General features: G+C 38.9%; 1 protein-coding gene across 2 annotated transcripts; it reads right to left on the bottom strand.

Annotated features, from left to right (window-relative positions):
- Positions 1 to 1,485: 1,485 nt before the first annotated feature.
- LOC136266602 (ABC transporter G family member 20-like) lies at positions 1,486 to 21,277 on the bottom strand. 2 transcript variants are annotated; one of them, XR_010706179.1, is made up of 18 exons: positions 21,209 to 21,277; positions 20,570 to 20,677; positions 20,474 to 20,516; positions 18,550 to 18,631; positions 13,802 to 13,911; positions 9,910 to 9,977; positions 9,763 to 9,866; positions 9,623 to 9,720; positions 9,515 to 9,564; positions 7,036 to 7,110; positions 6,918 to 6,988; positions 5,494 to 5,582; positions 4,041 to 4,144; positions 3,929 to 3,989; positions 3,407 to 3,505; positions 3,252 to 3,356; positions 2,789 to 2,942; positions 1,564 to 1,670 (listed from the first exon to the last, which is right to left on the bottom strand). XR_010706179.1 is itself a non-coding variant. In XM_066061604.1 (17 exons), the coding sequence occupies exons 1-17, from the start codon at positions 21,272 to 21,274 to the stop codon at positions 1,570 to 1,572; spliced, it is 1,434 nt and encodes a 477-aa protein (XP_065917676.1). In that variant the 5' UTR covers positions 21,275 to 21,277; the 3' UTR covers positions 1,486 to 1,569. The 2 variants fall into 2 exon arrangements, 1 of the variants encoding a protein (XP_065917676.1); XM_066061604.1 differs by lacking the exon at positions 2,789 to 2,942 and having other exon boundaries at positions 1,486 to 1,670.
- Between the last annotated feature and the right edge of the window lie 5,659 nt (positions 21,278 to 26,936).

Genomic DNA, 26,936 nt, shown 5'->3' with positions numbered 1-26,936 from the left:
CAAGTGAATGTGTTACAATACAGTACTCTCAATAGCACCTTGATGTAATATTGTTGTCAAATGATTAGCCAATAGAAATAGTATTACACATGTTTGTCAGGAACTCTTGACAAAAATCTGTAGTACTAATCTGATTGGTGAAATAGTGTGGAGTGTTTCTGTTAAAAGTGTACATATCAAATTTACTAGTGTTACCCTTAGGCCTGCGTCAAATATGCCAGCATAATAAAAAGCATAATAGGCTGGAGTGCTATACCAGTATAATGTTGGTATTAGGTGGATACTTCAAACCAAGAGTACATAATAAAAATAGGGAGGGAGAGTGTCTAACTAGGACACCTTCAGCCAAAATCACTGCGTATTATAGACAATCCACACATTGGTAGAGCAAAAGCTTTACATTATTCAACACTTATCAACAGCACTCAACACCTATCAACAGATCTCTATCATCAGTAAAAGTGTTAATTTGTTCAAAGATCATTGTCTATTCAATAATACGCAGTGATTTTGTACAGGCTGTATTGGCAGTTAGACACTCTCCCTCCTTATTTTTATTATGTACTCTTGTTCAAACTATGGAGCTTAATTATAATTCCATGAAAATAAATAGATACTCCCTAATAGAGCAGTCAGTGGAAACTGCAATAGAGCACTCAAATGCATTGTACATAGCTCCTTAGATCAATACTCTCTAATAGAACAGTCACTTTATCGTGAAATACTCTAATAGAGCATTCACTGATTAAGTAAATTATGTGCATAATGCAAGCATAACAGGAACACCGAAAGAGCATTATAGGTGAAATTTTTTTTTTTTTTGGAAATTCCTGAAAGCATTTTGTGCAAAATTGAGCATGCCTAGTTACCCTCATGTGATAGATGCATTGTAACAATGTGGTTGCTTAGCAAGTAAACTTCACTTTGACCCCATAGCAATGATTGCAAAGTGTAATCATGGTTTTCCTTTTAATTTCTGTTGCTTAGTAACAGTTGCTATGGTTGTTGGATTAATTTGTAATAGAATGGATGGCTGTGGCATTCAGAATTAATGGTTCTTGTATTGTAAACAGGAAGGAAATACTGCTTATCTTTGCCTCACACTATTTTATTCCTTCTTGTTGACAATGCTAATGCCCGCACTATTAATCTCAAATACCACAATCATCCGTCCTGTTACATATACTAATACAATTATGAAGGGTGTGGTCTTGTAGCTCATTTGCAGCCATAGCATTCTGATTAAAGATGATTGCAGTATCAGAAAAATAAGAGTCTTGTGTTTGGAGTTTAGCTTGATTTTTCACTTATGAAAATTTATTTTAATTCATCAATATAAAAGTGAGTCAATCGAGTCCATGAAACAACTAGTTAATTTGACACGGCCTAATTACCACTGCCCTTGATAGCTACCTAACCTACCACTGAACAGATGTACTCAACTTTCATGGCACTAAAGCAGAAATTATTTTAAATACTGCCAAGAAATCATTAATTATGGAAAAGCACCTAATTACATGAAGTATAACAATCTGCGTTCATTAAATGATTATTTCATTAGTGATCACTTTATCGACGGAAGAATATGATGATCAGTGTGAAGTACCCTACCAGCCAAGCTAGAGTGATGAGTATTCCTTGATAGACTTCTCGGTCTCCTATACCCATACCTGTAAACAAGACATTACAAAGATTAAACTTGTACCACAACAAATCTTGACATTATTTTGTGTGTAAAATAAATAACTCCTTTTACCAGTCTCTTAACTAACACAAGAAGTGAAAAGACTTTGGCCCTACACATTTTATCTCTGAGAGAGGACCACCAGCTCATAAGCAGATCTAGGAGACACTGTATATTAGGGGATGAGTGGAAGGATAAAACAGTGTTCAGAGAGGATTATATATATATAGTCTTGACATTATAAATCAAATCAAAGTCAAAGTTGATCTGATATGATCTGACATTGTATGGCAATGCTTGCACAAAGCAGCAACATGCATAAGCATGCCAAGCTAAGGGGATCTGGGGCATTCCCCCTGGAACGTTTTGGATTTTTAAAGCTTGGATGTGAGTATTTTGACACCCAAAACTCCTTCAGCAGCCATGGGCTGCATCATTGTTAAGCCACACACATAATAAATAACATTATGATTTGACATGAAATTATCCAACATGACATAAATTATGGTCATAATACTGCAAAACATTAAACAAGACTCAGGGAACTTCTTTTTTTTTGCTTTATTGGACCTTTTACGCACACCTTTTTATAAGTTCTTTGACTGTTCTATTAGAGTATATTGATCTTTTTTAGCAGAAAGTGGTCGGCCATCCTTGACCGGTTCAGTAGGTAATTGGACAGTCTTCGAGCTAATTGGTCGGTAAATGTCCAATCGTTATAATCCACTCTGACAGTGTTTATTCCACTAAGAGGATAAGAATGGAACTCTAGTACACAAGATATTTATTTGCATAACTTTGTTTGGTATAGCTGAAGGACATAATATACGATTAGACTTCCTAGGTTTGCACCTGAGAGCATTTGTGACAGTTATTTAGAAAGTGTATGCTTTGCAAAGCATGCATTAACCTAAAAACTTAGTTAGCCTATCTGAGATGTTATAATTTGCAAAAATTATATCAAAATTGTGACTGTTTTATTAGGGTAGTGACTGCTTTATTAGTGTATCTCAATCTTGACATAAAATTCAACTTTTTTTGCCTCAATGTCAGTGTACACTTTGTAACTACGTTGTCTTCTATTTGCCCATTAGGTTTCTTTACTTCAATATGGTGTGAATGATTCCCAGAGTTTTCAGTATCAATATAGTCCTGTTAATTCCAAGGGTACAAGAGAAGAGCCGGTTGTCTCCTTAGTCTCCTCAGATTAGCCTATGACCATCATGCTGCATGTATTGTTACAGTAGTTGCTATACCCCTGTAGGCATAAAATAACACTGAACAGTACAGAATATGATTGGCTGAAGTCATCAGTTAATTAGTGAGCTAGTAGAAAATTAGTAACTAAATAAAAGATTACTAATATCACAGAAGCTGGTTGAAGGCATTTCGTATTGCTCTGAAGACACATTAGGGTAGGCTTTGCTACACTTAACCAGTATACTGTCATGTTGTCAATAAGTAAAGATGAGGCTGACATATTTTGGTAGAACTCACATGACCTCCTACTTACAGTGTATACAGCACTACCACACGCCATGATAACACATAAGGATTATTAACACACCTTTGCTTACAACACCCTTCACAGCAAACACTGCATAAGTGAATGGCATTAAGTTGGATACCCAACGAACACCACTAGGTAGACCCTCCAATGGCCATATCACTCCTACACAGTGTCTAAGATAACAACATGAACTAGATACTTTACAACCATACCAGCAAAAAATGAAGGAGTGTTTGCTAAAAGTGAAGAGAAACTCAAAACATCCATCATTGTCTCTGAACCAACTGATATCAGTAATCCTAGAGTGAGCCCTGTGGAACAATAATGTGTAACTATGTCAGTAAAATGAAAGTATCAAGATACTCTGTGATGCAGCCCAAGAACACTATACCACACCATTGTTGTTAATGGGATCAACAGTATAAGTGTTCACAGAAGTTCAACGAGATGGGAGTGAATTTCCAGGTATGGCATGTCATATACAACAAACTTGTGCTAAAATTATCCCAGCTATTCCCAAGATATCTTGAATGTTGCATTATTTCATTTACAAGTGCCTGTTTTGAATAGGTTTACAATAATATACTACACACATCTTCGTACACACACAAACACACACTACACTACACTACACACACACACACAACACACACACACTGCACTACACACACACAACACACTACACACACACACACACACACACACACACACACACTACATATTACACAACACACCTGACAAAGATATCAACCAATAAATAAAAGAAGCCAGTGCAATGTTTCCATGTTGTTCAATCTGTAACATACACAGTTCCTAGTTACAAACAGGTTATAGTACACAACTCACATCAAATACTCCATACACTATAGCAACAACCACCACCACTTGTACAATGGATATTATACTGTACAGTAATAATTCTGAAAATATCAACTCAATCACTGTCACACCTGTAAGAGGAACACACATGATTAACAAACATCACATGTTACAACATAACTAGGGAGGATCGGGGGAGGTACTGGCTCCTGCAAGTGACAAATGGCTCTCTGACAGTATTCCTTACCACTTACCGTTATCTTGGTACATGCTCAAAAGCATGATCATTTGATAGTAAAGAGACCACTATTTTCCCCACACTGGAACATTTGTCACAGTACAACACTACTAACTTAACTCTATATGAGGCAGAGGCTGGGTCATGGATGAGTGCAATGACAATAAATTATTCATTATAAATCAAATTTATAAGTTGTGAACACTTAACATGTTGGGCCCCTAACACAAGCCCTTAGTGTCATCTATTATTGAGTTATGAAGTTGTCAGTAGAAATTGTTATATTTAAAATCTCATCACCATTATCGGAAACATTTCAGGTGACATGTGTCTATATATCCAATAATACTGTCAAAATGCTTACAAGACATATAGGGTTAGTTTCTGGTCAATACTATGAGCAAGAAAAACACAGACCTCGTGACTCCTGCTATTTACCACTACCAAACTAAATGATACCACATGTCCAAGTTTCCATATCCTTTAATATTTATAGTCTGTTTGCATTCACCTGAGCCCTCATTCCTTGTTAATAACTCTTGTTATATGGACCAGCCACCAGTAGTGCTGTGAAGCCCTTTAAATGTCGGAACTATTTATCAATAAAACATGAGACTTTAAAAATATCCCATACATTTAGTGTAGACAATTTAGGTATGCAAACATGTTTACAACATGCTTGTTCCAGTACAAAACCTATGAAAGCAAACACATGTTCACCTCTTTGATATTATTATATTTTAGCAGGAGCTCAGGTGAACACGTACTGACTATAACATCTTTGATGGCTGTGAGCCTTATCCGAAATTACGTCACAGACATAAAAATGGCCACTGTAGTGTGGGGACTCTCGTAAAATTTGTATGGGTAACTATGAGGAGAAATTTTTGAACGGAAATATCTCAGCCAAGAAGGAAGATATCAAGCTCTAATCAGCAGGTATGGTTATAAATTAACTATAATAGGAATCTAGTGTTGTTTTGATAATCAGCCAAAAATCGCTTGTATGTACTTATTGTAATGTCTTACAGCCATACCTGCTAGTTAGAGCTTGATATCTTCCGATATTGCTGTTCAAAAAATTTCTCCCTATAGTTACCCATACAAATTTTACGAGAGTCCTCCCACTACAGCGGCCATTTTTATGTCTGTGACGTAATTTCGGATAAGGCTCATATACTGGCTGACCACAAATGGCTCACATGATACTAAATGAAGTCATGTTCTATTCAACATCCTGACCTGCTACATAAGTACGATCTAGCACACCCTCCTTCCTCTCCTGTATCAGTGAAGTAGCTGACACCATCATGGCTGAACTAAATATCACTCTACAAGAGGTAACACAAGTGATGTAGTAAACACTACACAATACATACCAGCTGTGGCTTAGTAATGACTTGCTCATAGTATCATACAAACTACTAGCTGATCATTACATAAGATCTACTCAATTAAAGGCCTACCCTAATCCATTCAAATAAAAGACTCATCTTAGCCTTTTACAGCCAACGTCCAATATACTGGACACCAACACATCAAACTTACACACTCCCATAACTTGATATCAAAAGAATTACCAGCACATTATCGGGTTTACTCACCATGAATTTCCTAGTACCAAGCATCGCTCAAAGAGTATTTGCTGCTAAGCATAGCACTTTGTTTGCCATTATTCTAATATGAAGGCAATGCACTAAACTTCAATGGCATTTTGTTTATCAGAAATCCATTTTGTAGTTTCATGATCTTTTGTACACCAAATTACCAATCAAATCACCACACTGTTAAAATGAAGAGTAACCACAACTCTCAAGGAGTTCCCAGTGTAGGGAGGATTTAATACCCCCGGAGAGTAACCATTACTCCAAAGGAGGAACTGGGGAGTAACACATGCTCTGAAGGTGGTGTCACTTACTCTTCAGAGTAATGGTTATTCTCTTCAGAGAGTTGGTTACTCTCCATGGGGTGTTAAATTCTCCCTACACTGGGAACTCTTCAGAGTGGTGGTTACTCTTTATGTTTAACAGTGCATCATGTGTTGAGGGTGTGTTTAGTTTATGTTGTGGGATGAAGCACAATGGAGAAATGACCAATCAAACTACTGGCCATGGGTGTACTGCTTAGATATTATTGTAGTGTATAAAATAAACTTTATTTTATCAAACAATAACATCTCTATTTTACAGAAGATTAATGTTTACCTTTATTAGGTAATTGTGTGAACAAAAATACTTAAGACAAAATTGTAAATAAAATGGAGAAAACATAATAGTATGAGAACTTGAACCAGAACTCTGAAACATCAGACCAGTATTTTAATCACTGTGCCATGGCACTGCCAGCTACTCATCTCCCTTAGTTTCTACCTTATAAATGTGTAACCGAAGTGACCTAACCAACTTGACCGTAACCCTAACTGAGGTTTACCTGTTAAGCATGATGATGTCTGTACTGTAGGTATGAAGGTAAGTTTTGATAAGTTTGAGGTTTACATAAATATTATTTCAAAGTTGCTACTTTTATGGACCCATAATTTTTAATGGCGACACTATCAAACACATTATGGCATTATCAAACACACTAGTGAAGGTAAGTTAGAAGTGAATTTCTCAAGGGGAATTAAAATAAAGAATTAACAATGACATCACAACAGGTAGTATTACAGCACAGTTGCGCCAGGTGCAAAAAAGTCTGTAAAGGTAAAGTCATCATCACCATAGACAAATCTAGTGAGCTGAAAAATTACAAAATAATTAACACAAAATAGCACCACCGGCTTACATTAAGGTAGACATTCAGAGAGTATATAGCGCTACTGTTAGTGATAGCAATGCTGATTTTTCTGATTAGTTTCTCCTGTGTAAACAAATTAATGTGATAATAGCAGCTATAACATATATCACACAGAGGCCATACCACATGTACACGAACTGATAAATTAGCTCACTACAAATTGTTTCACACGTTTCACAACAAATGCAAAATGGGCTCATCCACATAACCTCATTTCTGAAATAGCCAGATACAGTTACTATATTTGAGTTCAACAAAGCTTACCATGAAGTAAATTACAATTACCTATAAACTGTTCAAGTTCACTCAACTCAGTCCTAGCTGGCTCTTTTATACATGCTATCACCTACCTATACAACTAGCAGTGTTAGTAGTTCACTATCACCTACCTATACAACTAGCAGTGTTAGTAGTTCACTATTACCTACCTATACAACTAGCAGTGTTAGTAGTTCACTATCACCTACCTATACAACCAGCAGTGTTAGTAGTTCACTATTACCTACCTATACAACCAGCAGTGTTAGTAGTTCACTATCACCTACCTATACAACCAGCAGTGTTAGTAGTTCACTATTACCTACCTATACAACTAGCAGTGTTAGTAGTTCACTATCACCTACCTATACAACTAGCAGTGTTAGTAGTTCACTATCACCTACCTATACAACTAGCAGTGTTAGTAGTTCACTATCACCTACCTATACAACCAGCAGTGTTAGTAGTTCACTATTACCTACCTATACAACTAGCAGTGTTAGTAGTTCACTATTACCTACCTATACAACCAGCAGTGTTAGTAGTTCACTATTACCTACCTATACAACCAGCAGTGTTAGTAGTTCACTATCACCTACCTATACAACTAGCAGTGTTAGTAGTTCACTATCACCTACCTATACAACTAGCAGTGTTAGTAGTTCACTATTACCTACCTATACAACTAGCAGTGTTAGTAGTTCACTATCACCTACCTATACAACCAGCAGTGTTAGTAGTTCACTATTACCTACCTATACAACCAGCAGTGTTAGTAGTTCACTATCACCTACCTATACAACCAGCAGTGTTAGTAGTTCACTATTACCTACCTATACAACTAGCAGTGTTAGTAGTTCACTATCACCTACCTATACAACTAGCAGTGTTAGTAGTTCACTATCACCTACCTATACAACTAGCAGTGTTAGTAGTTCACTATCACCTACCTATACAACTAGCAGTGTTAGTAGTTCACTATCACCTACCTATACAACCAGCAGTGTTAGTAGTTCACTATTACCTACCTATACAACTAGCAGTGTTAGTAGTTCACTATTACCTACCTATACAACCAGCAGTGTTAGTAGTTCACTATTACCTACCTATACAACCAGCAGTGTTAGTAGTTCACTATTACCTACCTATACAACTAGCAGTGTTAGTAGTTCACTATTACCTACCTATACAACTAGCAGTGTTAGTAGTTCACTATTACCTACCTATACAACCAGCAGTGTTAGTAGTTCACTATTACCTACCTATACAACTAGCAGTGTTAGTAGTTCACTATTACCTACCTATACAACTAGCAGTGTTAGTAGTTCACTATCACCTACCTATACAACTAGCAGTGTTAGTAGTTCACTATCACCTACCTATACAACCAGCAGTGTTAGTAGTTCACTATTACCTACCTATACAACTAGCAGTGTTAGTAGTTCACTATCACCTACCTATACAACCAGCAGTGTTAGTAGTTCACTATTACCTACCTATACAACTAGCAGTGTTAGTAGTTCACTATCACCTACCTATACAACTAGCAGTGTTAGTAGTTCACTATTACCTACCTATACAACTAGCAGTGTTAGTAGTTCACTATCACCTACCTATACAACTAGCAGTGTTAGTAGTTCACTATCACCTACCTATACAACTAGCAGTGTTAGTAGTTCACTATTACCTACCTATACAACCAGCAGTGTTAGTAGTTCACTATTACCTACCTATACAACTAGCAGTGTTAGTAGTTCACTATCACCTACCTATACAACCAGCAGTGTTAGTAGTTCACTATTACCTACCTATACAACTAGCAGTGTTAGTAGTTCACTATCACCTACCTATACAACTAGCAGTGTTAGTAGTTCACTATTACCTACCTATACAACCAGCAGTGTTAGTAGTTCACTATCACCTACCTATACAACTAGCAGTGTTAGTAGTTCACTATTACCTACCTATACAACCAGCAGTGTTAGTAGTTCACTATTACCTACCTATACAACCAGCAGTGTTAGTAGTACGCTATCACCCAAAGAAGGACACACTTCATTATCCTACAATAGTCAAACTTTTGGCGATGATGTAAACAACATAACAGTTGTTCCCATTGGACAGAAAACATGTTCACAGTGTTGACATCACTGTGTTCAATAAAACACTTTGAAGTCTTGTACAGTACATCAAACACACACAAACTAACATTAGCAACACTATATAGTTCTGCTTGAGTCTGTTGAGTAACGAACCCATCTAGAGATGGAAGTGACGTATGTTTAAAACTCAGTATGTTTATCAGTTAGTACTCAACTGGTTGAGTCTATCCCTACTCCAATAGTAGCTTGTTTGATTAGTCTCCTGTTTGTGGTATTTCTGTGACTTAATATGTCTGAACAAGTGTCCACATACCTGCTAGCAGTCATCACATCATATTATAATGTACTCACTTACCGATCTATCACTGCTTTGGTATAATTAGCTTCAAACCCCAGAACACCCCAAGCGTCACCATCTATTATCTCCTCTAAACCTTGTTGATAAGTGGATATACTTTCCTGTGGAGAAATACTAATCTTATATATTAATGATTTACTTCACCAAGTCAAAAATGTCTCTGCTCAGTGACTTCAGGTAGTACCTGCTGAACCAGTTTCCCTTATAAGGAGCTATAGATGAGACATTAGAAAATGGTATGCATAATATGCTTTGATCTTTGGAGGATAATGAAGTCTTTAAAATCCACTAAGAGACCTGCTATCAGGTTCTTAAAGTGGTTAGAAAGCTTATAGCAGAAAGACCTCAAGCATCACAAATCTCACTTTCTATCATTGATTTGCAATGCTCCATCCAACATATTCAGGCTGATAGCCTGCAGTGGGCGACCAGTCACCCAGGCCAACATGTGCTTAACCACTCTATTCATTTTATAGGAATACCTAAAACAATTCAATTATGGGAGGTGCAATCAAACGTTATACATACGTTTGTTACAATGAATGGAGAAGTCCAGAAATATCACGGAAAATTCTGTTTAGTGCCCATCTGTTTCTAGAGTGTTTTAAGACTGTTTTCGTCTTCTATTACTATGGATGGAATTTATTAAGACCAAATTGGGTAAGCTTCCTTGTAGAAACTGATGTTATTTTATGCTACGTGTAATGTGGACATGTCCACATTCGAAACCTCATTTCTGTTCTTCGTGCTACAGTGGCACCACTGAAAGCACAACTTGTGACAACTCGTTGCCATTGTATAAATCCACACAAGCTGCTTCTTCAACACACATGTTCTTTACACTGCTGTGATGCCATGGGTACTGGCTACCACTAACCCGGCTCGATATTATTATCGATCACTGCATGCCATTTCAGCAGCTGTGCCAGATCCAAGTCTAACTTGTGAAAGGAAGTGGTGCGAGCTTCGATTTTTTCAACACTTCAACAAAAGTATGTGAAGTCTTCCATGATTTATTTTAACATTGTGTGATGGTTTCAGTACGACATATAACCCAATCCTACAATGACTCCACCTATATGTCCATATATAAAACGCATACATTTTCTAAGTTCATGTATTTTAAAAACCTCGCTTTGCTTAGTTTTTAAAATCAACGAAGATCCTCATGCTAGGTCTCTAACCTACACGTATACTATGAGTAGACAAGTTGTTGTTATCATATAAATATAGCCAAGCTGTAAATACATGACCCTGGCACTTGCTTTCCCAACATTTCTTCTTTGATGAATATGGAAAACAGAAGTTATTATTGTATTAATTTTTTAGTTGACCATTTGTTATTATTTGTTATCATTGTAATACTCTAATAGAGTACAAGTTTAAGGAAAAATTAGAAATTATTCGATTAGGGATCATAGAAAAAAAGTAGGGAAACAAGGGAGGTCACCTACACCTGCAGATATACTAGTGAACATTTAATCCCTAATCCAGTCTTGGTTTTTCTATGATCCCTAATCGAACTTAAAATTTCTAATTTTTCCTTAAACTTGTTTGTTTACTTTTTTTGTAACATCATATCGATCATGACTGGTGAACCCACGCATACCGCATCAAAAGAAAGGATGGTGCCAGAATTAATGTTTTCATCTGAACGTGTGCCCCAGATATGAAACTGCTTCAAAAGTGCAATGGCCATTATGCTTTGCTTTCAGCTATGTTCAGCCCGTTACACAGCGCTACAGACGAAAAACAGTATAAGTGCCTCTACAACAATTCAGTCACCATGAAAATAAGACGATTCCTGTGCCCCCAACTATCAATTACTGCCTCAAAAGTGCAGCAGCCATTATGCTTCGCTTTCAGTTATGTTTAGCCTGTTACACTGTGTTACAAACGAAGAAGAGTGTTAGAATCCTCTCTGCAATTGGTCCAGTCACCATGGAAAATACAGACGATTCCCATTTACAAAAACGTACTGTAGGGAAACCATTCATCGAGCTACCGCAAATCGACACCTTGGGCTGTCAGCAAAAAGAAATGGGACATAAAGGAGGACAAAGGTAAGTCCATGATGCGTGCATTGTACATACTGCGGTATGCCAAAAGGTACGTCTTGGGACGAAGCGACATCAAACAGTGAAAAAATCAAGCCCATAGCCTAAGCCATTATCAAGTTACAATTGCCTGAAGGCAGGCAGGCAGGCAGGCAGGCAGGCAGGCAGGCAGGCAGGCAGGCAGGCAGGCAGGCAGGCAGGCAGGCAGGCAGGCAGGCAGGCAGGCAGGCAGGCAGGCAGGCAGGCAGGCAGGCAGGCAGGCAGGCAGGCAGGCAGGCAGGCAGGCAGGCAGGCAGGCAGGCAGGCAGGCAGGCAGGCAGGCAGGCAGGCAGGCAGGCAGGCAGGCAGGCAGACAGTTAGTCAGTAGAATATTTCATTGAACAACTTTTGTTTTAAATTTTGTAGCAATTTATTGGAAGCCTTTAGGATCGTACTGAAGTCACTTTTGGGCTTGGGTATACCTAACCAATACTGCTAAGGTGCCAGGATGGAGTTGTGAAGCTGGTTTTTGGGTGATTTTTTTGGCTAGGAAAACCCAAATCTCCATGATTATACAATACTACCGTACTGTATGATACATTTTATGGACTTCTATATATACACATAGAACTCAGAACAATGCAATTTCTAAACGTTTACTATCATACAGTAAGATAGTACTGTATAGAAGGGACCACAAAGGTGTGGGCGTGGCCCATGAAAAAGCATCACCTAAAATCCAGCCTTACTTTTCCATGATAACGATGAAGCAGTATTGGTTAGGTAAAACTAAGCCAAACAAGCTTTCAGATTGATATCAACAAGTTGCTACGGAATTTAAAAAGAACAAAAACAGAATTCTACTGACTGACTAGCTGACTGGTTAACTGATTGACTGACTGACTGTCTGATTAATGCCTTCAGACAAGCATTTGTAACTCGACAACGGCTAAAGCTATGGGCTTGATTTTTTTCACTATTTGATATTGCTTCGGCCCGAGAGGTGTTTTTGGGAATACCACAGTACGTACAAAGCATTCTTCATGGACTTACCAGTGTCCTCCTTTGTGTCCCATTCATCTTTGCTGACAGCGAAAAGTGTTGATTTGGCAGTGTTTCCCTTAGTAGTGGAAATCGTCCATATTTTTCATTGTGGTTGCTTTGATTGCTGAGGTGCTTTCGAACAGTTCTTGATTCATAATGCTGTGTAATGGGTTGAACATAGCTGACAATGAAGGGAAATGGATACTTCACTTTTCAGACAATATTTGATAGCTGGGGTGTATGGCATCATTTATTTCTTTTGATGTGCTATGCATGGTCATAATATTTCTATTTTACAAAATAAGTGAACAAACAAGTACATAAAAATTTAAGCACAGTAGGGATATCACATTTCTCATTGTTTTACTGTGACTTAATATTGTGCACTACTCCAGCTTGTTTCAGTACTTTTTATCGATGTGATATGGTCCCTACTCTAGTTGAAAATTCCAAATTTTTGTGTACTTGTTATTATACAAGTACAAGGACAAATTAGAAATTTTAAGTTTGATAAGGAATAAAAAAGTAATGAAACAAGGAAGGTTGCCTACACCTGAAGATACATATATTTGTCTGAACATGTGCCCCGATTATCAATTTCTGAAAAGAGCTAAGTGGCCATAACACTTCATTTTCAACTCCTACATGATGCTACACAGCGTTACAAATGAAGAATAGTAGGAGAAGTGCCTCTACAATTAATCCATCACTACAGAAAATATGGACAATTTCTGTTACAAACATAGCATACATACATACATACATACATACATACATACATACATACATACATACATACATACATACATACATACATACATACATACACACACACACACACATACATACATACATACAAACATAGCATGCATACATACAGACTACATACTTACACAAGAGATAATGCAGTAGACACACTAACAGACAGACAGAAATGGGTTATAGTATCAGCTTACCAGTGTCATTATTATTATATAACAATTTGATATCCCTCACATCACCACCAACAAGGCCAGCATACAATGCAACCTGAATGGCTGGTAGGATCAGCAGTAGAGCAAGTTGTCTGTGTAGTACGATAAGTATGGTACAATTGATACAGGAATACAAAACTAATTCTAACAGAAACTACTCCTATCTAAACAGTACAATATGGTAGTACAATAGAGGCTAAATATGGATTCAAAATGACAGAAAGTGTTTATCATACAGTATGGTAGTAATTGTATAATTATTAGGAACCATGGAGAATTGCTCTTTCTCACAAAACAAAGTATAAACCAGATCACAATACATTCATGACAAAGCCTAAAAGTGTCTTTATAGTGGGCAAAAATGCTTCGAATTAAATTTCTAAAAATAAGAATTTTCTACTGGCTGACTAACTGTCTGCCAGCCTGATGCTTCAGACAAACATAGGCTACGGGCTTGATTTTTTCATGGTTACGTAGATGCCACTTCAACCTGACAGGTGCCTTTTGGCATACCGCAGTAAGTACAATGTACACATCAAGGAGTTACCTTTGTCCTCCTTTTGTGTCCCACTTCTTCTTGCTGACAGTGCAAGGTGTTGATTTACAGCATGATGGCTTCCCTATGTTTGTAACAGGAATTGTCCGTACTTTTCATAGTGACCTGGATTGATTGCAGAGGTGCTACTCATGATGTTCTTCATTTGTAATGTTGCATAATGGCTGAAAACAAACCATCATGCACTGGTGTAATTCATAATTATAAAAAAAAATTAGGGACCATAGCCATAAAAAGTAGGGAAACAAGGGAGGTCACCTACACCTGCAGATATACTAGTGACCATTTATTTAATCTCTACTTCACTCATGGGTACAGACTAGTGTTGAAACAATTATTAGGTTATTCGACTATTTAGTTGGTATAACATTATTCAATTCAATAACACACTATTTGAATATTCATTTTCACTAACTGTGATCAGATGGATGAAGCCACCCTATGCATAGAAACTTGAGACTGTGAACAAAATTGCATAAAATACATTTTAGAAGAGATGGAAATAGCTATATGCTTCACCTTACTACCTAACAAAGATTTTGGTACCTATTCATGCTAAAAGAATAATTGAATAATAGGCCATTTTGTTAACAACTACCGTAGATTCCCTAAACATTTGGCAGAAATAAATTAATTCTGTTCAGGTCTGGCCGAACAATTAGGAAAAAATGTGTGCTATTGTCGAATTTTTAGGGATCTATCTCTAATACAGTCTGCACCCTTCATGGCTATGTTATTTGCGATCCGTTTACTGCTTACTTTCTAGATTTCTTTCTACAGGGACCAACAGGAATGCCTTGAGGCGGAGCTGACGATACCACAACACTCACTTGGCCGCAGCGCTATATACTATGATTGCCTACATTATCCAGGAGGGATGGTCAATGTCATTACTACATCGCTTTTGAATACAATCATCCAGACGTAATATTAAGGATTTCAACAAGTAATATGAGACTGAAACCACAATCAATAATATTATTGAACTATCTCGTGATAAATCTTGCTACCAGATGCTGCATGAAGTGTTCCATGGCTTAACAAAGTGTTATCTGAGGGTGTATCATGTGGGGCCAGGAGAGATTTTATTCTGTGAACAGAAACGAAGATCATTTTGCTATAGCCGGCTGTGATGTCACACGATGATATCGTTGGGTACATTTCCTGAACAATTTCACACTTGGTGCTTCATACACAATCGAGGTAACATATTGTGTGAGATCACTGGGAATCCTCAGTACTCAAGAGACCTTCATCAAACTAGTACTCCAAGTGCCGAAAAATTAGCGCGCTTATAATTAAAAACTTTCCTGTGCTTGCCGAAACTTAGAGCACATTGCGTTCAAAGCACGGAGAGTGCCGAATATTTAGAGATGCCGAAATTTTAGGGAATCTACGGTATTCGAATAGTAAAAATTACTATTCGTTTCAACACTAGTATAGACTGAAGTAGGGATCAAATGTACATCTGCAGGTGTAGGTGACCTCCTTTCAGGCAGGATTTTCCCAAGGTAGTTTCCAGATTTAGAAGTAAAGGGGTCTAGGGCCACATACCCCAGCCACTGACGAACTTATTTTAGGGGACTATGTTGTGTTGTACTGCTACTTTTCCTATATCAGAGTTTATTTGTCAACAATCCATTACCATGGCTTCATGTGGAATTATTATATCATGATAATTGAAATGGAACTGAAATTGATGATGGGGCTGGTTATTATGTCTGTCAATCTCTAAGCGATCAAAGTAGAGTTGATTTTTTGAAATGAATTTGATTTTTAATTGTCACACAAATGATGGCCTGTTTAATTTGCTGCTTATTTCAGTTGGCCAAATGTGATTTATACATCGTGATAATTAATCATAAAAATTATTGTGATTTTGAAAATAGTACAATAGTTGTTATAAGTAACAAGTACAAGGAAAAATTAGATTAGATTAGGGACAGTGTATAGTGCTGCAATAAAAAGTACTGAAACAAGCTGGATTGGAGTAGTACGTAATGTCCAAATTAGTGTTGTTTTAGTTAACTATAACTAAAACTAAAAGTACTTTTAGTAAGGCAAATATGTATTAGTTAACCAAAACTAAAAGCAAATACATATTATAACTAAAACTAAATCTATAACTAAAAAACAGCAGAATAATTTACTAAAACTAAATCTAAAACTAAAAAGAATTAAGAAAGATAACTAAAACTATAACTAAAACCAAAAGATTTTCTTATGCACAACTAAAACTATAAGGTTTTCATGTTCTTAACTAAAACTAAACTAAAATTATTGACGAAACTGACTATGACTATAACTAAAACTAAAACTAAAAGTCCTTACTAAAACAACACTAGTCCAAATACTATAAAACAATAAGAAGTGAATATCCCTACTGTGCTATACTCAATGTACAGTAGGGATATTCACTTCTTATTGTTACAGTATTTGGACATTACGTACTATTCTGATCCAGCTTGTTTCAGTACTTTTATTGCAGCACTATACACTGTCCCTAATCTAATTTTAAATTCCTAATTTTTCCCTATACTTGTTTGTGAAGTTTTTTTGCAAGCTCATGACCACTAAATAGCCTGCTTTTCACAAAACCAGTCACAATATTTTAAAAGAGTTGATCACAGCACTATTATACTAGATTATGACTCATACAATAACAACTGATCAGTGGGCATGACTCTACATAAGCCTGAGGACAATAATGGACATAGATTCGTGCATATCTACAGACTGATGAATGGGTGTAGCTACCATATGTCTACAGACAGTAATTTACGTACATGGGCGTGGCTCACAAAAGAAGTAGGGCTATGTTATGATGTGCTACTACACGTCCACATCATTACACTAATTAATTTAGCGCATGGGTCAGACCCGGATAATCTGTAAAGTGGGACCTGTATGACCTGACTTGATTTTAACATTGTTACTAAACTGACTTACACTTTGCTAGTTCGCCGTGAGTTGCTCTCACTGATTGATACCAACTACCAACTTTGTGAAAACTAGCGAGCCACATATGTTCAAATAGTTTGGTGCAACAAACACGTGTATTCGAATAGTTTGATGCAATATACACCAGTAGATGGAAGCTGTACTTTAGTTTATTAACACTCAGCAGTAGAACCTTGACTGATGGCCATGGTAAAGAAGGATAAAAGGTAAGGCAATAGCGCAAGCATTGTATGTTTATCAATATACCAAAGGTTTTTTCTTAAGCGAACTAGAAATGTTTCTGCAAAAGAATTAGGGATGTAACTGTAGCCAGTTTTCCGCTACGCTTGACTGAAGGCGTCAGGCAGGCAGGCAGTAGAAAATTTCATTGAATAATTTTTTTTAAAAATTCTGTAGCAACTTGATGGAAACGTTTCGGGTCAATCTGAAGACACTTTTGGGCTTGATTTCACCCAACCAATACTGTCATGCACTTGTGAGGAAAAATCGAGGCAGGTTTTTGGGTTATATTATATCACTGGCCACGCCCACACCTTCGATGTTCCTACTATACAGTACTATCGTACTGTATGCTATGTAAGCGGGTTGGCAAAAAGGTACCTTTTTCACACACTGACCCATTTTTTGAAATTTTAAGCTTCATAACTTTTTTTTATCATTGCATAAATTATCCATGATTGCAGCTACAATATCTGACTGTATTGTGATACTAAGAGCAAGTTAATCAGTGTAAGGAATCAAATGGTACATCATTTTGTTTTCTGGTATGTAAAATGTGTGACCTTTTCAGGAATCCGGTCACTATTGTACAAAATATTCTACAACACTATAATGGCATCAATGAGATTGGAGAGTGTCGTGGAAATGTCAGTCAACACAACAACATTACACATGAAGTACTATACAGGGTAGCTAGATGAGCAGTGATTACTACAGGTCATACAACAGTTAGCACTTGAACAGGTACTTTACCTGCCAGTAATCAGCTGGTAAATAACTAATCTTTTGTTATTATGTATAAAAACTACAACAAACACATCCAACTGTGCATACTGAACAATACTAAGGTAGTAGTGGTTGGCCCCAAGTATTATTATAATGTGGTCACATACACTTGACAGTAACTAGAGACACTTTCAAGTAGTTCCATGACTGTCCATACAGTCATTATGGTCACTATAGTGATCTGACAATTATCAGTATTCCTCCTTACACTAAGCTCTTAGAGATCTTCCACATGTTCTTCATCGACATGGCAACAATGTTTGTGACAGTCAGCACCCGGAACTTGTGGACTGTAAACAACAAACAATGAAAACAATACTTAGTGATTTGGGAAGAGTATCATACTTCACCAAATACATTGTAACACCTCACTCTGTTCTCTTCTCTATAATATGTACATCAAACACAAACTTGAGGTAGCAGTTGCCAATGATTACATATATGTATATATAATATTATCTTCGTCAGGTGTTTAGGGGAAGTCACCATAGCTAACAACAAGGAGGCATATAGACCTATGTTAAACTTTTTAACATGTTGGGTTTATAAATGAATATGAAGGAATCTGGTGTCCAGTGATTCTTAGTCTCATATTCCTGTGTACTACTGCCTTAACTGGCAATAGAAAATGTACAAAACTTATACTAAACCTGAAAAACCACTAACACACTTATAATTATAAGACAGCACATATTTGTTAAATTACACTAATATGACTAGCACTCAAATATTTGGTATATTTTGATGAACTGTTGCAGAAAAACCTGCTGAACTGGTTGAACACATACATGATTGTGTAAGTTACACAGTCAATGTGGACTGTAAAATGGCATGTTTGAGATACCATTATGAAGTAGTTCTTATTCTACCAGAGCATGTACTGAGGTGTTGTTACAATGCATTCTCTGCACGTGAAACAACAAGGATTATCAGCACCATTGTGACTACACTAGCTGTACCCAAATAGCTAAGTTCACCATACATACAAAAAATTAGGATTGGATTAGGGATCAAAGAACGAAATAAGGCAACAGCTAAAAAGTTGTGAAACAAGGGAGGTTGTCTATACTTGCAGATATACTAGTGGACATCTAATCCCTACTCTTCAGTCTATAACCATGACTGAATTAGGGATTACATGTTCCACTAGTATATCTGCAGATATAGGCAACCTTCCTTGTTTTACAACTTTTTAGCTGCTCCCTTGTTTCCCTGGTTTTTTGTTCTTTGATCCCTAATCCAGCTTAAAATTCCTAATGTTTCTTTGTTTACTTTTTTAACAATTATGAACTGAATCCACATGTACCACTTCCATAAAATGATTTTCAGTGCATCTGAACACGTACCCCTATAATCAATTACACACTGAAAAGTGAGGTGGCCATTACACTTCGTTTGTAGCTATGCTCTGCTCGTTACACAGCGTTACAAACAAAGAACAGTACAAGAAACTTCTCTGCAATGAACCCAGTCACTACAGAAAATGCGGATGAAAAGCATGACACAGCCAGAGGGAAGCCATACCATGCCATCACAAATTGACATCTTGTGATATTAGTGAAAAGAACTGTAACACAAAGGAGGAGAAAGGTAAGTCCATGATACATGCATTGTACATACTCTGGTTGGCAAAAAGGCATGTCTAAGGATTGGATGAAGCGATGTTGAACAGTGAAAAAATCAAGCCTGTAGCCTTATCCACTGTCGAGTTCTTGGCTGAAGGCATCAGTTAGTTAGTTAGTTAAATTAAGTTAAATAGGAAATTTTTCAAATTCCATAGAAACTTGTTGGAAGGCTTTGGGGTCACTCTGAAGGCATTTTTGGGCATGACTATGCCTAACCAATACTGCCAAGCTGTTATGAAGGAAATTTGAGGCTGGTTTTAGGGTGACATTTTGGGCAAGAAAGCCTAAAACTGCATGATCCCCAATATACAGTACTACCATACTGTATGATTCACAAGTCATTATTAGCAACAGCTAGTCCTGTAAGGTTTCTAATAGTGGGGGTACCATCCTGTAAGGTTTCTAATAGTGAGGGTACCCCTTACCTGCTTGACCACCACCTCAACACAGTGTGTTTGTACAGGCTATACTAGGGACAGTTAGATAATTCTCAACCTCTTAACTTACAATTGAGCAATCTGTACTTTCTCTTGGGCTTATCTTCTGGTTGCTAGGGACACACATTCCATAACAACACACAATAATAAAGGAACCATGTCATACTGGAGCAGGTTGTGAAGGATCTTTGTGTTCTGTAGTGTCCTTCATGTCATCATCATCTTTACCCCTGGATGACTGATATGCTAATTTCAGAAATACTGTCTCCAGTGTCTATAGTATCATATGTAAATTAGGTGAATAAATTTAGAGAATCCTATCAAAAAAGTCTTACACAATGCACGCACGTACGCACACACACACAAAGCAAACAAAGATTTTGGCTACCATGCTAGCCCTGTAAGCCAGCACTAAAGTACCTGTGTGCTAGTAAGGTGCTAAGAGTCAGTACAGGCAAATCCTCCTGGGGCAGGACTAGTAACTCACAGGAGGCTGTACTGTGTCTCACAGGTGAAGGTGTGGGCACATCAAGTCTCACAAATACTTTCACTCATCATGTAAGATGTGGATAGTTGACATTTGTTTTCTTGTTAATACCAGGTACCCATTGATGCTACAGCTGGGTAGGCTGCTTCCCCAGTTGACGTCAGGTCACCATTAATACAATTGGGTAGACTGGAGCATTGTGAGTCTCAAGGAAACAACAACACCAATTGGATACTCACATGCACACACATTATGTACATGTAGTGTAGCACAAGATATTATCAAAAGGATCATGTATTGGAGTATTAGGATACTTACTGTAGTGCTGTAGGCTCTCATCAGATTTTCAGGTGATGACTGAGCCAACAACCTTCCATCCCTCATTAATCCAACCTGACAATTTGAGATAAACAACTGATCATGTAACACTTTCACACCTCAAGGAGCTACCCAGGCTACATTTTGTATGTAGCTCAGGTAGACCAGGCTGTAGGAACTATGTAATTAGAACATGAACAATGATAATCATAGATGCACACACAGTTGTACACATGTCCATATTGTATGTACTGTCACGTGATTTAATGAGATGCCTCGTGTCAATCCTACATGGCGCCGCGAGCAGCTACGACTCTATTGTAACCAGCTGATTGATTCCCTGGTGCCGGTTAGAGGCACCCGCTAAGGTGAACCCATTGTATTAGACTGTGTTTCGGGCATTTCCTCTCCGCAGCATTCCACTGAGATGCCATACACCTTCAGACTTAGCGATCTCCCGAAGCTCGACCTCCAAGTGGACAGAGGCGCCGACTTTGTTGCTTGGAAGACCCAATGGAGCTCATATGTTAGTCTATCCGGACTAGGTGAGGAGTCAGCTGAAACACAAGTGCACGCATTAACACTGTGCTTCTCACGTGAGACACTTAGTATCGTCGATAATCTCGGGCTAACTACAGACCAGCGTAAAGACACGCAAGCTATTATCGCCGCTATTAAACGATATGTTGACGGCCACATCAATGAATCAGTCGAGCGTCGCAACTTTCGGAAACGGATCCAACAGCGTGGTGAAACCTTCGATGACTACCTGGTGGCTCTTCGTGAATTAGTTAAGACTTGCAGCTTTTGCTCACCCGCATGCACAGCAAAGAATATCCGGGACCAGATCATCGAAGGTATCCTAGAGGGTGACACGGTTGAACACTTGCTCCAGCGACAAGATCTTACATTAGATACTGCCATCACAACATGTAGAGCAGAAGAAGCTGCAAAGAAGCAACGCTCAGCAATTTCTCAGCCACAATCAGACACCATCCTTACCTTACGAAAACAAGGACAATATCACAAGAGAGCTGGCCTTCAGCCCACTAGTCCCGATTGTCCAGGATGTGGAGGCAAGCTGCACCAAGGAGGCCGCAGTCGCTGCCCAGCTTACTCTTCCACGTGCCACAACTGTCAGAAGGTTGGCCGCTATGCACGTGTTTGCCACTCTAAACAAGTTCAGCCACCATCTCACCCTAGCCTCCCGCCATCAACAAGGCAAATTCAGGTACACACAAACACAGGCTTTGAGACGCAACCGTCTACGTTATCCACCATCAAACAGGTAGCCACCAATGACCCAGCTCCGACCATTCCTATTCACCTCACTTCACTGAATGGTTCTTGCTCGACAAACGTTCTGCCAGACTCAGGAGCAGATATCTCAGCTGCTGGCCCACCACTGTTAATTCTTCTTAACGATCATGTTCATAACCTCATCCCCTCGGATGTCGTCCCTCACACTGCAAATGGCCATAAGATGTATCCCCTTGGATACTTACCTGTCACTTTCACACTCGGCAAGAGACAATGCACTAGCAATGTGCACGTCTATCCAAATATCACTGGTACTATACTTTCATGGAGAGCTTCCAAGGACTTAGGGATACTACCAGACTGTTACCCACGCCCTAATAATGTAGAGCTTCGCCCACAGCTGAGTGTACATGCTACAACCTTCCTTCCACAGTCAAGTCAACCACAGTCGCAAACACTAATCACAGAATTCCCATCCATCTTTGATGACCAGATAAGAACCATGGATGGTGAGCAATTTCACATTAGCCTCACGCAAGATGCAAAACCCTTTTGCATTAAGACACCACGTTCAATCCCATTCGCTTACCGCGACAAGTTGAAAGATGAGTTGGACTTACTGTTGTCACAAAAGGTCATTGCTCCAGTCACTACGGTCACAGAGTGGTGTGCACCAATCGTGGTCACCCCTAAGAAGAACAGCGATCGCATCAGGATGTGAGTAGACTTATCTCACCTCAACAAGTTCGTGCGTAGAGAACGCTATCAATCGTCCACACCTGCTCAAGCTGTGGCCGATATAGCAGCAACAGATGCAAAAATATTCACTGTACTAGATGCACTGAAAGGATACCACCAGTGTCCACTAGATGAGTCCAGTCAACTCTTAACCACGTTCATAACCCCTCAAGGTCGTTTCAAATATCTCAGGGCCCCGTATGGCCTATCATCGATTTCTGAACATTATGACCACAGAATGGCAGAAGCTTTTGCTGGTTTACAAGGCTTTCGTCGCATAGTTGATGACATTGTTATTTATGACAATAATACTTCAGGCCATGCTGCTCATGTGCGACAGTTTTTACAGCGGTGCGTAGAGAAGAATATTGCCCTTAACCTGGATAAATGTCAGTTCTTTCAATCAGCAGTCACTTTTGCTGGCTTTCGGTTATCTTCTGATGGATATCAAGTGGACACAACGATTACTATGGCTATTTTGCAATATCCAAAGCCAAACACCAGAACTGACCTTCGCTCCTTTTTTGGCTTAGTAAACCAATTGTCCTCAAGCACTGACACCATAGCCGCACTCCTGACACCACTAAGACCACTTTTGAGTACTAAAAATGATTCTCTCTGGTCTAGCGATCATGATGAAGCCTTCGCAAAAGCCAAGGCGTCACTCACCAAGCCACCGGTCTTGTCATTCTTCAATCTCAATCATCCCACCCGTCTCAGCACTGATGCCAGTAGACAGGGTCTTGGATTCATCCTCCAACAGCAATCCAATAACAAGTGGACCCTCATCCAGGCTGGGTCCCGGTTCCTCACCGACACAGAATCTAGATATGCTGTTATTGAACTGGAGATGCTAGCTGTCGCATGGGCCATCCAAAAGTGCAAACTATTTCTTTCCGGCCTCCAGCATTTTTGCCTCTTGACTGATCACAACCCTCTAGTCCCTATTCTCAACAGCCGCTGCTTAGATGAAATTGAGAACCCACGCCTTCAACGACTGAAGTCTCGCCTGATGTCTTATAACTTTACGGCAAAGTGGATTAAGGGAAGTGTTAATGATGGCCCTGATGCTCTATCCCGCAATCCTGTATCTAATCCTCACAATAGTGATGCCCTTGCAGAGCATGACTCGCCTAATGAACCAGCCTTATCTATTACAGAGTTGAGAGCTATCACCACTGACACCCACGAAAGCTTGAAATTGCAAGACGTCCGCTACCATGCTTCTCAGGATCCAGAATACCAACAGCTGTACAATATAATACTCAACGGCTTCCCAGATCACCGCGGCCAGCTTCCACAGTCATGTAGACCCTACTGGAATGCACGTGAGCACCTTTCCATTGATGACAATTTGATAGTTTACGGATGCCGTCTACTGATACCACCTTCTATGCGTCACACCACACTGTCACATCTTCATGAATCGCACCAGGGCACTGTACGCACTAAACAACGGGCGCGCCTTACGGTTTATTGGCCAGGAATGGACAATGACATCGACAACATGCTCACTTCATGTAAAAAGTGTCAAGATCTCCTTCCCTCCAATCCTCGAGAACCTCTTGTGTGCAAAGACAAGCCAAGTAGACCATTCCAAGAGATCTGTGCAGACTTTTGTTGCTATGGTGGTCAGGACTACCTCATCGTTGCTGATTGCTCTACAGATTGGCCTGACATAATCCCAATGGGCCACAACACTACCAGCTCCCACCTTGTTAGAGTACTGAGACAATGCTTTTGTCGCACTGCCGTGCCAGATATACTGTGGTCAGATGGCGGGCCACAATTCACTTCAAAATGCTTTCACGACTTCTCCAGACAGTGGGGCTTTATCCATAAAGTGTTGTCACCGTATTACCCACAAAGCAACGGCAAAGTCGAAGCCATGGTAAAATCTATGAAAAAACTCATTGCCACTTCCTGGAACAAACGTTCTCTCAATGAAGATGCGCTTTGCCATGCACTCTTACAGTACCAAAACGCCCCATCTCGCAAGGATGGATTATCACCTGCTCAAAAACTGTTTGGCACACCAGTGCAAGACTCACTCCCAGCTCACCACCGCTCTTTTCTACCATGTTGGCAAAAAGCAGTCAAGGAAGCAGAAACACAGGCTACAAATTCATTGGAGCAAACACAAGCATATTACAATCTCCATGCCCACACACTACCAGACATTGGAATAGGCTCACGCGTTGCACTGCAACATCCACAAACGAAAATGTGGGACATTTACGGAACTGTTGTTGACATTGGTCCTCACCGCCGCTATTTTATCAAGACTCAAAATGGCAGAATCCTGACAAGAAACCGCCGGTTCTTACGACGCAGAACTGCAACATCCTTGCTCCCATCAACAACACCAGCACCCCCTGAACAACCACAGCAAACTTTTCCACAGCAAAGTACCTCAGCAGAAGTCTGTTCAAGTCCACGACATTCAACTCGCACCCACCAGGCACCCAAAAGACTTATAGAAGATCCAAACTGGCCTTAATTATCGTCAGCATTGTGCCCCTCACAAATGCTTGGGGGGAGGTGTAGGAACTATGTAATTAGAACATGAACAATGATAATCATAGATGCACACACAGTTGTACACGTGTCCATATTGTATGTACTGTCACGTGATTTAATGAGATGCCTCGTGTCAATCCTACACAGGCTACATCTGGGCAGCAATTATATAGATGCTGAGGCTGAAATCAATTAGGGATTGATTAATAATCATGTGATTAGTTTGGATTTTGCCATGAAAACCACTCAGACAGAGAGTGTTTTGTTATCTTCAATATCCTATGAGTTAAAAATTGTTGGGCTAGATGAGAACTATAGATTATTCGTTTCTGCACATTTCCAACTATGGACCACATCCCTATCATAAAGTTACTACTCTGTACAAAGTAACCACTCTAAAAGCAAGCTTATTAATCTAGGCCTTTAGTAAAGTCCATAATTATTCTATAAATGATTCAATAACACTGATTTTAACATTAAACTCATATAACTGAACTTCTTTGGGATATCTCTAGCCACAGGTGGTGGAAAGTAGAGGGTTAGAGGGCTGAACCCACCCTCAGTCTGCTGAAGGGGGCATGCCAAAATTATCCTTCTTGGAGTAGGGCTGAAAACCGTGATAAAGATTGATATACTCTAATAGAACACTCAAACACCCTAATAGAGCAGTCAAGAACCCTGCAGTCAACAGCTAAAAAGCATTGCTAAAAGAGACTGCAAATAGCCTGTTTTAAATACTTTTGATGGTGTTTTAGCTAAAAAATTTCAAATTATATTTATAAAATTGCAATTTTGGTGAACCTTTAATACATTTTAATACATTGTGAAAGCTAAAATGGCTACAGTGACAACCTCACAGACTCCCTGCTGCCAGAGATTCTATACTCTGGTCAGCCACCCCTCACATCAACTACATCCTCGGCCACTGTCTCTAGGATTTGTCCATTCATTGTAATCAAATGTAACCAGCCGCTGACCCATAATCAAAACTTTTAGGTATGCACATATATTATATACAGGGGTTGCACTCGTATTGGCTTAGGTGATTGATTGCTCTGTGTAGGCTATCACATGATACGGATGGGAAGTGTTACAGTGGAACCTCAATTATCTGAACCCTTTGGGACCAAGGGTGTTTCATAAGTCTGAAAAGTCTGTACCTCTGAAACTGTGTATAAATAACCATAAAGAAATTATTTTTTGAATTATC

This window comes from Dysidea avara, chromosome 9 (genome assembly GCF_963678975.1).
Source record: "Dysidea avara chromosome 9, odDysAvar1.4, whole genome shotgun sequence".
Classification (NCBI taxonomy): Eukaryota; Metazoa; Porifera; class Demospongiae; order Dictyoceratida; family Dysideidae; genus Dysidea; species Dysidea avara.
Note: the sequence above shows the minus strand (reverse complement) of the source record. Positions and strands in the feature narration are given on the sequence as shown.

What these genes read in the sequence shown, in the direction of transcription:
- LOC136266602 (XM_066061604.1), bottom strand. Translation starts at nt 21,274, where the DNA reads ATGAGGGATGGAAGGTTGTTGGCTCAGTCATCACCTGAAAATCTGATG. An exon ending in AACTATATAGTGTTGCTAAT is followed by an intron (nt 7,111 to 9,514) that starts GTTAGTTTGTGT and finishes TTGTTTACACAG; the next exon opens with GAGAAACTAATCAGAAAAAT. An exon ending in GCACCTGGCGCAACTGTGCT is followed by an intron (nt 5,583 to 6,917) that starts GTAATACTACCT and finishes TACCTCTTGTAG; the next exon opens with AGTGATATTTAGTTCAGCCA.